This window comes from Bufo gargarizans, chromosome 4 (assembly GCF_014858855.1).
Source record: "Bufo gargarizans isolate SCDJY-AF-19 chromosome 4, ASM1485885v1, whole genome shotgun sequence".
Classification (NCBI taxonomy): Eukaryota; Metazoa; Chordata; class Amphibia; order Anura; family Bufonidae; genus Bufo; species Bufo gargarizans.
The window spans coordinates 505,058,766-505,072,364 of NC_058083.1; the positions used below are offsets into that span (position 1 = coordinate 505,058,766).

The following is a 13,599-nucleotide window of genomic DNA, read 5'->3' on the forward strand; positions in this document are numbered from 1 at the left end:
GCAGGTTACAGAATATAAAAGCCCAAATAAAATAGTGGGCAGCATTTGATACCCTCAAAAAAGATGGCCAACTCAATACCAAACGGGCAGACCTATACAAAAAACAAAACAAAAAAAAAACGCACACAGCCGTGTGCAGCCCGCATCATGGACCCATTCACTTCAATGGGTCCAGGGTCCGGGATATGAGTGCTACAGAGTGCTTCCGGCTGTGCCTCCGCATCATGGACCCATTCACTTCAGCATGCGCTACTTTTTTGCGGTGCGGGAAGTCGGATGCGGATCGCAAACCCAATTCAAGTGAAATGGGTCAGCGATCCTCATGCAGCTGCCCCATGGTCCGTGTCCAGGCACGGCGCCCTTACATTTGTGGGCATGAGCCCAGAGTGTGTTTTTACTTTCTTTTATTTGGATCAATGCATACTGTATTTCTTGACTCTGTGTTGACTATATAGTATTATATTATCGCTCAGGCGAATACCGCACTTTTACTTTGGTGTATTTCATCTCAATTTTAATAATTTTGTATATATGTGACCAATAAATTATTGTTACTTCTTGAGCCTCAGGCCGCATAGGTCATATGCACACTGATCATATGGTGATGGCGTATCCTAGCGATGTCATTTTACTAGATGTAAATACAGCTTTCTCGTGCGTGGCATTGGGGGACACAGCACCATGGGTATATGCCCAGCTGCCACTAGGAGGCTGACACTAGAAACAAAAAAGTGTTGGCTCCACCCAGGTGGGCTATACCCCTCTGCTAGAGCCAGAACAACTCAGTCTAGTTCTAGTGTCCGTAGGAGGCAGACATGACCTGCTAGCAGGTCCTTTTTCTGCTAATTTTTTATCTTTTATTTTTATTTTTATTTCTTTTAATTTTTTCCTCTACAGGTAGCAGGGGCGGCTCCATCGTGTTCCACCTTAGTTGTCCCCCTGCGGGCGCGTACTCGGTACCTTGCAGCCACCCAGTCCCCAACGTGACCTGCTTCCGCAGTGGATTCCGGCGGACCCACGGTTTCCGTGTTGAGTCCGCCGAGGGGGTGGTCATGCTGCGCCTGAACTAATCGGAGGGTGAGTATGTGCTTCAGCCCCAACCCCCTCCCCCACCCCCCCACCTCCACTTAGTAAGCTGGGCCCTCTCCTTCTTGGGGTCTCCCCCGCTCTCCTCTCAGGGGGGTCGCCATTCTGGAGCCTTTTTTAATGGTGTCGGCCCCTTTAAGACGGCCGGTTTCGGCCCTCGCTCTCCCTACCTCGGTGGCTGTGTCCCCTCCTCTGCCTTCCCTCGGCGCTGGCTGTTTGTTAGCCGCTTCCGCCTCCTGCGCTGGCGGGCGGGGGCCTGCCGGCGGCGGCGCTTTTCTCCTCCGGCGGCACCCTGGCATACTAGAGGCCGCGGCTTTTGCCTGGCCTAGGCCGCGGTCACGTGGGCGGGCGTCGTCTCCGCCTCCTGGGCTTCCCGGGCTTCCTCTCTGCCTCTCCCCTTGTGGGCGTTCCTCCGGAGGCCTCTCTTCTTTCCGCCCAATCCTGCGCCAGCGCGGGCTGCTAGGGGGGCGGTTCTTCTGCCGGACGCTCTCTCTCTCTCCTTCTGCCTGAGCTGTGCGGCCGCGTGCGTCCTCACTCTGTGCGCTCCGGATCCTCCAGCTTCGGTTTTTTCTGGGACACAGCACCATTGGTCGTGGTAGGCAGCCTCTGGCTGACTCCTTCCTCTTCTTTTCAGGTTCCACCACCGAGAGGCCATCATGTCTTCCTCTGGTCAGGCCCCCACTCCCCCTGCCGCCATTTCCACTCATTACGCCTGCTCTGTGTGTAGCAGGAAGTTCCCATGCGGCCAGCCTACGTCCCTCTGTGTGCAGTGCCTCACCCCCGGGCCCGCCCAGTCCGCTCCTGCGGCCTCTACCTTGTCGGTTCTCCCGGAATGGGCTGCTACCCTGTCCCAGGCCATAGGTAGCCTTGCTAGCCTCTCCCAATCCCTGGCGCAGTCTCTGGACAGTCTCCCTGCCCAGATTGCGGCCGCCTCTGGCAGGGCCTCTACCGCTGGTGATACGCCTGGCGACAGTTCCCAGCCTCGCTCCGGCTCTCGGTCCCGCAAACGACCACGTACGGTCTCGGCTGGGTCTCACTCCTCCTCAGTTTCCCCGGATCACTCCCCGGCTAGGTCTGAGTCCGGTGAGATTTCTTCTTCAGCCGCTTCCGCCGCTCCTGGGGACTCCTCCGCTTCAGATTCTGAATCTGAGCGGTGTTCGGCGATGTCGGCAGCAGTGCAGGATCTCATCAGAGCCGTGCGGGACGCACTCCACGTGCAGGATGTCCCCTCGTCCTCCTCCATGGAGGCAGTGTCCTTCCGACGCTCTAAGCGGTCCACTGTGGTTTTTCCCAATCACGAGGATCTGGACGCTCTCCTTGCCAGGGAATGGCGTCACCCTGATCGGCGCCTTCATCTCACCAAGGCTTCTGATGTTCCTTATCCTTTCTCTGAGGATTCGGTCAATCTCTGGACGATGCCCCCCCTGGTGGATCCTCAGGTCGCTCGTCTGGCGAAGGCTACTACGCTTCCCCTGGCTGATGCGGCTTCCTTGTCGGATCCCGCTGATAAACGGGTCGACTCCTTGGCCAAGTCCGTTTTCATCGCAGCGGGCGCCGCCATCCGTCCTGCGTTTGCCGCCTCTTGGGTCGCCAAGGCATGCGCCGTTTGGGCAAAGCAGCTTCTCCGTGCTTTACCTGCTGACTCTGAGCAGGGGGACTTGGCAGTGCTTGCCTCCCAGATCTATCAGGCCTCCAAGTTTCTTTGTGACGCCTCTATGGAATCGGCTCGCCGCTCTGGGCGCGCGGCCGCCAACTCTGTGGCTATCCGCCGCACCATCTGGCTTCGTTCCTGGGCGGCGGACGCCGCCTCTAAGAAGGCTCTTATCTCTCTTCCCTTTCTTGGTGGAAAGCTCTTTGGGAAACGCTTAGAGGAGCTCATCTCCGAGGCCACTGGAGGTAAGAGTTCTCTTCTTCCTCAGAATCAGCCTCGCCGCCGTCGTTTCCCCGGATCGTCCTCCCGGACGCAGTCCTTTCGGTCCTTTCGGGCCCCTCCTGCCCGATCTGACAAGAAGCCTTCCAGGCCTTCCTTCAAGTCCAGGCCCTCTTGGCACGCCAAACCCAAGCCCGCTCGTCCCCAGCCCACTAAGCCTCCTTCAGCATGACTCGATCCCCGTCATGGTGGGAGGGCGCCTGCTCGTCTTTCGGGATGTTTGGCGGGCAAACGTAGAAGACGCTTGGGTTCTCGAGGTGGTCTCTTCGGGGTACAAAATCGAATTCACCGACCTCCCACCCAGTCGGTTCTTCTTGACGTCCCCCCCCATGTCTCCCGCCCGGGCAGACAGTTTTTTTCAGGCCATTCATTCCCTGCGCGCTCTGGGGGTCATCGTTCCGGTTCCAGAGTCAGAACGTTTTCGGGGCTTCTACTCGAACCTGTTCACCGTCCCCAAAAAGGACGGCTCACTCCGTCCTATCCTGGATCTGAAGGCGCTCAATCGGTTTGTCCGGGTCCGTCATTTCCGCATGGAGTCCCTCCGGTCCGTGATCGCCTCCCTGGAGTTGGGCGAGTTCCTGTCGTCGGTCGACATTCAGGATGCCTATCTCCACGTTCCCATCGCCCTCTCCCATCAAAGGTTCCTTCGCTTCGCGGTGGGTTCGCTTCATTTCCAATTTGTAGCCCTTCCCTTCGGTCTGGCCTCCGCACCAAGGGTTTTCACCAAGGTGTTAGCTCCCCTAGTGGCTCTTCTTCGTGCCAGGGGGGTCGCCCTGGTGCCTTACCTGGACGACCTTCTGATTCGGGCCCCGTCTCCCGAGGACAATCTGTCCAGCCTGAGCATCACCCTCTCGGCTCTTGCTCGGTTCGGGTGGCTTGTCAACCACTCCAAGTCCTCCCTTGTCCCACGCCAGAAGATGCTCTTTCTGGGAATGCTGTTCGATACTCGCCTCGGGCGGGTGTTCCTTCCCCCGGAGAAGGTGTCTTCTCTTCATGCGGGGGTACATCTTCTCCGCAGGCCGTCCTCTCTGACCATCAGGACGTGTATGCGCGTCCTGGGGAGGATGGTGGCCTCATTCGAAGCCATTCCTTATTCCCAATTCCACTCTCGGGACCTGCAGATGTTCATCCTGTCCAGGTGGGACAAGTCCCCGGAGGGTCTCGAGCGCCTCGTTCGTCTCCCTCCTCAGGTTTGTCTGGATCTCTCCTGGTGGTTGCTTCCCCGGACGGTGTCCCTGGGCCGGTCCTTCCTCCCCCCCAGTTGGCGCGTGATCACGACCGATGCCAGCCTCTCGGGATGGGGAGCGGTGTTCGAGTCCCTCACGGTTCAGGGTCTGTGGTCTGTTCAGGAATCTTCCCTGCAGATCAACGTTCTCGAACTCAGGGCGATTTTCTTAGCACTGTCGCACTGGACTTCCCGTCTGCGCGGCCTCCCGATCCGGATTCAAACGGACAACTCCACCGCCGTGGCTTATCTGAATCATCAGGGGGGCACCAGGAGCGTGATGGCCCTGCGAGAGGCCTCTCAGATCCTGCGATGGGCGGAGGAACACGTTCCCGTTCTCTCCGCCGTCCACATTCCCGGGGTCGACAATTGGGCGGCAGACTTTCTCAGTCGTCAGCTCGTCGACCCGGGCGAATGGTCTCTCCACCCGGAAGTGTTTCATCAACTGTGTCTCCGGTGGGGAGTTCCGGACGTGGATCTCTTCGCGTCTCGCCTGAATCACAGACTTCCGCGCTATGTTGCGCGGTCCAGGGATCCGCAAGCTCTTGCGGTCGATGCCCTGGTTCTGCCTTGGTCCCAGTTCGACCTTCTGTATCTCTTTCCGCCCATCCCTCTTCTGCCTCGAGTGCTCAAGCGTCTCAAGGCGGCCCGGGTGCCGGCGATTCTGGTGGCCCCAGATTGGCCCCGCAGGGCGTGGTACGCAGATCTCGTGTTCCTGCTCGCCGACGTTCCATGGCGTCTTCCCCTGCGTCGCGATCTCCTTTCGCAGGGCCCTCTGTTCCACCCGAATTTACCGCAGCTTCGTTTGACGGCGTGGCTGTTGAGACCGCGATCCTGAAGGCCCGTGGTCTCTCGGACTCTGTCGTTCAGACGATGCTTCGCGCTCGGAAGCCCCAGTCGGCCCGTATTTACTATCGGACCTGGAGGGCGTATTTTGCTTGGTGCGAGTCCGCACGTTCTCGTCCTCTCCTTTTTTCGGTCCCTAATATTCTGGCCTTTCTTCAGGCTGGTTTTGATAAGGGGCTTCGCCTGGCTTCTCTCAGGGGGCAGATTTCTGCCCTTTCGGTCCTTTTTCAACGTTCTGTGGCCACGCGGGCTCAGGTTAAGACTTTTCTGCAGGGTGTCGCTCGCCGAGCCCCTCCTTTTCGTCCTCCGGTGGAGCCGTGGGACCTGAATCTTGTTCTTGATGCTCTTCAGTCCTCTCCTTTTGAGCCCTTGGCAGACATCTCTCTGTCGTTTGTGTCATTTAAGGTTGCCTTCCTTGTGGCTATCACCTCTATCCGTCGGGTTTCCGAACTGGCGGCGCTTTCCTGCCGGTCGCCTTTTCTGGTGTTCCATCGGGACAAGGTCGTTTTGCGTCCCGTTCCTTCTTTTCTCCCTAAGGTTGTCACCCCGTTTCACATCAATGAGGAGATTATCCTTCCTTCCTTCTGCCCTAATCCTTCTCACCCTCGGGAGAAGTCTCTCCATTGCCTGGATGTTGTTCGGGCTCTCCGCTGGTACCTTCGCCTCACGGAACCCTTCCGTCGTTCGGATTCTCTTTTCCTGGTTCCGGCGGGTCCTCGTAAAGGTCTGCCTGCCTCCAAGGCCACCATCTCTCGCTGGGTTCGGTCGGCTGTCAAGGAGGCCTACGCCGCGAAGGGTCGCGCTCCCCCTTCCAGGTTGACCGCTCATTCGACTAGGGCAGTCGGAGCTTCCTGGGCGGTGCGTCATCAGGCTTCGGCTGCCCAGCTTTGCCGGGCCGCCACCTGGGCGTCAGTTCACACTTTTGCTAAATTCTACCACATTCATTCCCTGGCTTCTGCTGATGCCAGCCTGGGGCGTAAGGTTCTGCAGGCAGCGGTGCTTTAGGTTGCCGTCTGGCGATCTTCTTCCCTCCCTCAGGGACTGCTTTGGGACGTCCCATGGTGCTGTGTCCCCCAATGCCACGCACGAGAAAAATGGATTTTTTGTACTCACCGTAAAATCCTTTTCTCGTAGTAGGCATTGGGGGACACAGATCCCTCCCTTTCCTTGGAGCATTTGTTCTTGTTCGTGGTTCCGGCGTTTGCTTGTGGTTGTCGGGTTCCCCAGTTCAAGACTTGTTGGCACTCCGTTTCTTTTTGGTTCAGGTGTGGCGTTCCTACTGCTTTTGGTACTGACTGAGTTGTTCTGGCTCTAGCAGAGGGGTATAGCCCACCTGGGTGGAGCCAACACTTTTTTGTTTCTAGTGTCAGCCTCCTAGTGGCAGCTGGGCATATACCCATGGTGCTGTGTCCCCCAATGCCTACTACGAGAAAAGGATTTTACGGTGAGTACAAAAAATCCATTTTTTTAAACTACTTTGCATTTCAATTTCTCACGCTTTTTAAGATCTCTGCTTGCTGTCAGACAAATAGAAACCATAACAAGCCATGTACCAGCCTGGAAAGCCAATGACCTGGCTGGATTTTTTCCGCCCCTGAATGTTTAACAAGAATGTTTCCACTCACTGACAGCAAACAGATATGTTGAGGAACTTTAAGCACATGGGGAAAGTTCAAGATACAGTGGCCAGGCTTGTAATCCGTCCTTTGTTGCGTAATGTACCCGCTTTGAGCCTCAGGCCGCGTTTCTTTTTGCCTCCTCGCCAGAATTCAGGTCCGGACACGGTTTTATCATTCACAATACATGGCAGGTTCTTCCCGTTACCAGGAGTTGTTGACTGAGTCTGGGTTTTTCCTTCTATCGCTGATGAGTCACTTTCTGGGTATTTGCAGCGTCATGGCTCCATCTGTAGCCTTGGCATACGGTCGGGGAAGATCTGTCTGAGCAGGAGATAAAGTATGGTTTCTTCTCCTTTCAGGGATTATGACCGGCTCCTTCTATTCGGTGTCCACGCTGCTGAATCAGATGATCACACATCACTACGAGGTCAGTGCCGTGGTGTAGACAAGGTCTAATGCTGGAATAATGGGCGGCTGCAGACAGGAGCGGACTGGCCATAGACCTTACAGGGAAATTTCCCGGTGGGCCGATGCCCAGGAGGCCACCTGGGCCCTCCTCACTACCCACCAGAGGAAGTTTTTGGGGATGTATTTTGTGATGGACTGTGGTATGTGGCTCTGTTGGGGTGGTATCATGTGCCACAATATGGTATTGCTGGCTTTGCCTTCCATCAACTTGGACCCGACTACAAAACAGGGCCACTTTTAAGTATTTCCTCCGACCAAGTCATCTAGATTTGGTCCTTCTCAGAGTTGCTCAGATCCTTACCCCTGGCCATTTTTATTGCTTCAAACACATCAACTTCACTCCCTGACTGTTCACCTGCTTTCTAAAGTAGTGTATTGTCAGCGGAACCTGCCATGAACAGAGTTCGCCCGACACTCCAGCTGCTGTGAAACTACAACACCCATCATGCACGCTTACTCTGCTGTTCTTTTAACTCCCATAGAAGTGAAAGGAGGATTCTGAGAGTTGTAGTCTCAGAACAGCTGGCATGCTGAATGTTGCTGATCTGTTGTATAAAGTGTGTGGGGAGATCCCCGACGGATGATGTTGGGGAGAGAAGGATCAGGGCGAAGTGAATAGTTACCAATCCTATATTTTTTTATTATTTTTTTTTCCTCAGTCGATAAGCTGCTGCCAGAAGTCCCCATTAAAGGGGTTCTCCAGGAATAAAAAAAAAAAATGAAAATACTTAAATATTATTTTATAATATATTCACAAATACCTTTCATTAGTTATAATGGCTCATTTTCTCTTGGGAGCAATCATTAGGAGAAATAAAAAGGCCGCCGTCCTATTAGTGCACACAAAACCTGCCCTAATCACACAGGAGGACAAGTTGCTTTACAACACTGAGCTAAAGAGCTGCCTCATCCTCCTCTCTGCTCTGCTTGTCAGGGATTATGATTCTGAATACTGGTAAATCTTTGTGGGAATGGAGATGATGATGAGGAGACATCAGAGGAGAGTGAGGTGTGGCTAATGAGCCGCACCACTTGTTTAGTCTCCATTACCACAGTCCATCCTGTCCGTCCTCTCTGTACTTCATGTCTCCTCATGAACTAAATTCCCAAGAAATTCAGCTGAAGGTCTTATCATCTGTGTTCAGGATTATAATCCCTGACAAGCAGAGCAGAGAGGAGGATTAGGCAGTTCTTTAGCTCAGTGTTGTGAAGTAACTTGTCCTCATGTGTGATTAGGGCAGGTTCTGTGTGCACTAATAGGACGGCGGCCATTTTGTTCCCCTGATGATTGCTCCCCAGACAAAACGAACCATTATAAATAATGAAAGGTATTTGGGAATATATTTATAATAAAGTAATATTTAAGTATTTTCATTTTCTTAATTCCTGGAGAATCCCTTTAAAAATACACATACGTGCTCGGTCGAACCGAACTTGTATGGGAGAGAGTGTTCAGCAGAGATTCTCATTTGACCAACGGCTATTGAATGTGTATGGCTGCCGTAGTATATCCCACCCCTTCACAGCGGCCATTGTCACAAGGTGCTCTACACCTGTCGCTGGTTTTAATGCTATCGTTAATATACAGGGGTATTGGTTTGCCACAATATGGAAGTATTGGACGTTTCAGGTATCAATGTCTTTCAGCTCTTCCGCCTCATCCTGGAGAACCTCCTCCTGATCTGATGTGGGGGGTGGTGGGCACTCTGCCCATGTTCCAGTCCAGTTCCATGTGTATAGGCTGCAGCTCCAGTGAGAACCAGTCAGTAATGCCCAGGTCTGCTCTTCAATATGGAGGGTATATTAACCATGCAAAGATAACCTACTTCATGATTGTTACCATTATTAACAGGTTCATTTAAATGGGAGAGGGTTTATTATTATTTTTTTGTATTAAATAGGGCTGCATGGCATCACACTTAAAAGGGTTGTCCAGTCCAGTAAACCTTTTTTTTTTCCAGTATACACCACTAGGGAATTCTTAGCTGGGGGGGGGGGTCCTCTGATAATTCTGCTTATCTCTTGACCCGAGTGGCTCTCTGACTTTGGCGGACCTTCCCTGTCTAGCTCAGTTCTCAGTGGTGGGGCTGCAGGCAAATTCAATCCATATTGCTAGGATTCCTCCTAGATTACAGCCGGGGTCCCTCCGTGATCAGACTGTTGTCAAAGGTCAAGTAGAAATTGTACAAAGTAGTGGAGAACCTCTTTAAATCAGGGATGATTTTCCTGATGGCTGCTTATGACTTTTCGCCCTAGTGTTTGTGATGGGCCGCATACTGTAAAATGCATCCTTAGTTTGACATAGCTCTGTACCGTCATGGTGCCCAGAGCCCATTAATTAGACGTTACTAAAATCTGTAGTTCCAAATCCATACTGATGGCTATGCTTTGGCCTCCTGCTTGGCAAATGTATGCAGTACTCTGTACGTCAGTGATAAATAACAATCTCTTATTTTCTGACAGGGGGAAGAGGTAAACGCCGGCAGGATCGGGCTCACCCTGGTTATAGCAGGGATGATTGGATCTGTCATTTGTGGCGTGTGGCTCGACTATACTAAAACATACAAGTAGGTGACCTTGTGAGATGTGCTGGGCGTGTGCCCCCGTCTGCAGTACCATCGACGCTAACGCTCAGTTTTGACTCCACGCAGGCAGACCACGCTGATCGTCTACATCTTATCATTCATCGGGATGCTGGTCTTTACCTTCACCCTGAATCTTGGGAACCTCATTATTGTGTTTGTGACAGGAGGAGCTCTTGGGTAAGAGATGGTTTACCCTCAATAAGTGCAAGTCTAATAATCGCGTCCTGAGGAGAACGCTCTGTGAAGCTGACGGGTTTTCATTCAAGTGTCGCCTGTAATTCTGTGTAAAATGCAGAAATATAAAAACATTATACTACTTATCCTGTACTGATCCTGAGTTACATCCTATATTATACTCCAGAGCTGCACTCCCTATTCTGCTGATGGAGTGACTGCATCTGTGGCAGTCCGTGCACCTGGAGTAGAAACTACACCAGCCCCAACACACCGCCACCCCTATCACACCCAACTGGTGTACAGGGTGCAAAACCGGCCGTCTGACAATATATTGTTGCACGGCCTGACAGCAGAGGAGACTTGCGACACTTTTTATGTCTAAAAGTGTCGCCATTCCCTTAGTAAATGTGCCCCACTGTGTATATACATTACTTATCCTGTACTGATCCTAAGTTACATCCTGTATTATACTCCAGAGCTGCACTCACTATTCTGCTGGTGCAGTCACTGTGTATATACATTACATTACATTACTTATCCTGTACTGATCCTAAGTTACATCCTGTATTATACTTCAGAGCTGCACTCACTATTCTGCTGGTGCAGTCACTGTGTACATACATTACTTAGGCTACTTTCACACTAGCGTTCTGCTGTCCGCTCGTGAGCTCCGTTTGAAGGGGCTCACGAGCGGAGCAGAACGCTTCCGCCCAGCCCTGATGCAGTCTGAATGGATGCGGATCCGCTCAGACTGCATCAGTCTGGCGGCGTTCAGCCTCCGCTCCGCTCGCCTCCGCACAGCCAGGCGGACAGCTGAACGCTGCTTGCAGCGTTCAGCTGTCCGCCTGGCCGTGCGGAGGCGTGCGGATCCGTCCAGACTTACAATGTAAGTCAATGGGAACGGATCCGCTTGAAGATGACACCATATGGCTCAATCCTCAAGCGGATCCGTCCCCCATTGACTTTACATTGAAAGTCTGAACGGATCCGCTCAGGCTACTTTCGCACTTAGAAATTTTTCTAAGTTATTAATGCAGACGGATCCGTACTGAACGGAGCCTCCGTCTGCATTAATATGATCGAATCCGTTCAGAACGGATCCGATCAAGCGCAAGTGTGAAAGTAGCCTTATCCTGTACTGATCCTGAGTTACATCCTGTATTATACTCCAGAGCTGCACTCACTATTCTGCTAGTGGAGTCCCTGTGTACATACATTACATTACTTATCCTGTACTGATCCGGAGTTACATCCTGTATTATACTCCAGAGCTGCACTCACTATTCTGCTAGTGGAGTCCCTGTGTACATACATTACATTACTTATCCTGTACTGATCCGGAGTTACATCCTGTATTATACTCCAGAGCTGCACTCACTATTCTGCTAGTGGAGTCCCTGTGTACATACATTACATTACTTATCCTGTACTGATCCTGAGTTACATCCTGTATTATACTCCAGAGCTGCACTCGCTATTCTGCTGGTGCAGTCACTGTGTACATACATTACTTATCCGTACTGATCCTGAGTTACATCCTGTATTATACTCCAGAGCTGCACTCGCTATTCTGCTGGTGGAGTCACTGTGTGCATACATTATATTACTTATCCTGTACTGATCCTGAGTTACATCCTGCATTATACTCCAGAGCTGCACTCACTATTCTGCTGGTGGAGTCACTGTGTACATACGGTACTGCAGGATCAGATGCACCCTGCTCATTCCAGTATACTCTATGAATGTGCTATTTTGTGTCTATACATTAGTTTGTACAGACCCTAAAGTAGTTGTCCTCAGCCTTTGGCTTTCTTACTTCTGTGAAACTACAGCACCCATTATGCTGGGAGTTATTGTTTCACACCAGGTGGCGAGCTGCAGATTGAAGACCGCTGCTCTAAACCTGACAGGCTCTTTGTAATATTCATTCATCCTTTATACTATGGCACCAGAGATCACAATATAAAGGCTACGCCTCCGTGTTTCTCCCCATTAGGTTCTTTATGACGGGATATCTGCCATTGGGATTTGAATTTGCTGTCGAGATCACGTACCCAGAATCAGAGGGCACATCGTCCGGACTGCTCAATGCTTCAGCCCAGGTAAATCTATACAGATGTGGGTATAATGCACGTCACATATAAGCTATGTAGATGAGGTGATCCTAGGCTGCAGGATGGAGCACCTGTTATTTTAGGTTGATTCTCCTGCAAAGCTGGAGAGTAAAGGCCTCCGCTTCCTACTACCTATGATTGCAAGAACTGTCCCGCCATATTGTGCACTGCAAGGTCTTAAGGCCTAGGGCTACATGGCGACACTGGTCGCGGGCAGGATCACTGAGTAGCAGTGTCCCATAGAAACGAATGGGATCTTCACGGCAAGAAATCCAGCCATGCTGCAGCGATCCCATTAATTTCTATGGGATCACCGCTACTCGGAGATCCTGGTCGCAACCAGTGTATTGTAGTCGCATAACTGAGCGAGGTGGATACATGAACACACGTAACAGCCTTAAAGGGAATGTGTCATCAGAAAATGACCTGCTCTTTAAATCACTTTTTTTATGTTTAACATATTTTTAAAGATTTTTTCATGATGTTGTTTTTAATTTTCCACGTTACTTTTTATATTTGAACTAAAACCAAAAATGCTGCAGTTATCGCACTGGCCACTATGCCTAATAATTGCCCTCACTTCTTGGTCTGTACAGATCACTTTACTGCAGATATCTGCTTATCTGACATTCTAATCCTGCCTGTAATGATATCACCTCTGTGTATAGATAAGACAGGATCCACCATTCACAAGAGGCGAATGTCAGAGCTTATCTTTTCTTCCCTTGCACAATGACCTCTGCACAGGTCACAGAGCGCGTCTAGAAGACTCTGCCATAGAAGTCAGTAGGGTCCCCTCCTCATCATTGGGCTGCCATAAAGCAGATTTTTTTAATGCTTTGTAAATGCTGTTAAGAAAGGATCAGGCAAGATGATCGCCACCCATAATCATGTGCAGGAAATAGAATAAATAAATCTACAATCTGAAAATAAAAACGGATGAGAAAATAAGAGACGTGTTCCGATCTGGTTTTAACTGGGAGATGACACTTTTGGTGACACTTTTCCTTTACTCCTCTAAGAGCCTTGGGCTGATGATCATTAACAAACACTGGCTTCCCATCGTTGCCCCGTGTAAACATGCTGCTGATCACCCGACACTTGTCTGCTGCTGGGTGATGGGATAGTTTTCCGTGAGCATGAAACTGCTCTCTTGTCAGCAGCACCTCTCCTCTGGTAAGAAGGGGATGTGCTGCCGATAATAAGCAGCGATCATTCATCCCCATACAGTGCAATGATTGCTGCGAGTAAATGCAGGTGACCGGGGCTGGTCGACATGCTGTCCATCATCAATCGACACTTGTTACTGAGAACACACATCCTGCCTCTTACCCCGGAGTTCAGCAGTTACCTGGTAATCATCCTCCCCCCAGGATATGCCCCCATTCTCTGATAGGTGCGGGTTCCACTGCTGGGACCTGCACCTATATTGAGAATGGAGCCCCGCAAAGTGATGGCTGGAGGACTCTGGTCCGGCCACCACCAAGCGCTCTACCTATAGTAGTGAACCGGCGCGCACTGCGCATGACCGGCCACCGCTCAAATTCAT

General features: G+C 51.6%; 1 protein-coding gene across 1 annotated transcript in view; it reads left to right on the plus strand.

Moving 5' to 3' along the window:
- Positions 1-13,599, plus strand: part of FLVCR1 (FLVCR heme transporter 1) — a 42,694-nt gene that overhangs the window by 10,846 nt on the left and 18,249 nt on the right. The window contains exons 4-7 of the mRNA XM_044292536.1: positions 7,066-7,133; positions 9,638-9,741; positions 9,826-9,936; positions 11,933-12,038. Of these exons, the coding sequence (XP_044148471.1) occupies positions 7,066-7,133; positions 9,638-9,741; positions 9,826-9,936; positions 11,933-12,038 (389 nt within the window). The remainder of the gene's footprint in view (positions 1-7,065; positions 7,134-9,637; positions 9,742-9,825; positions 9,937-11,932; positions 12,039-13,599) is intronic.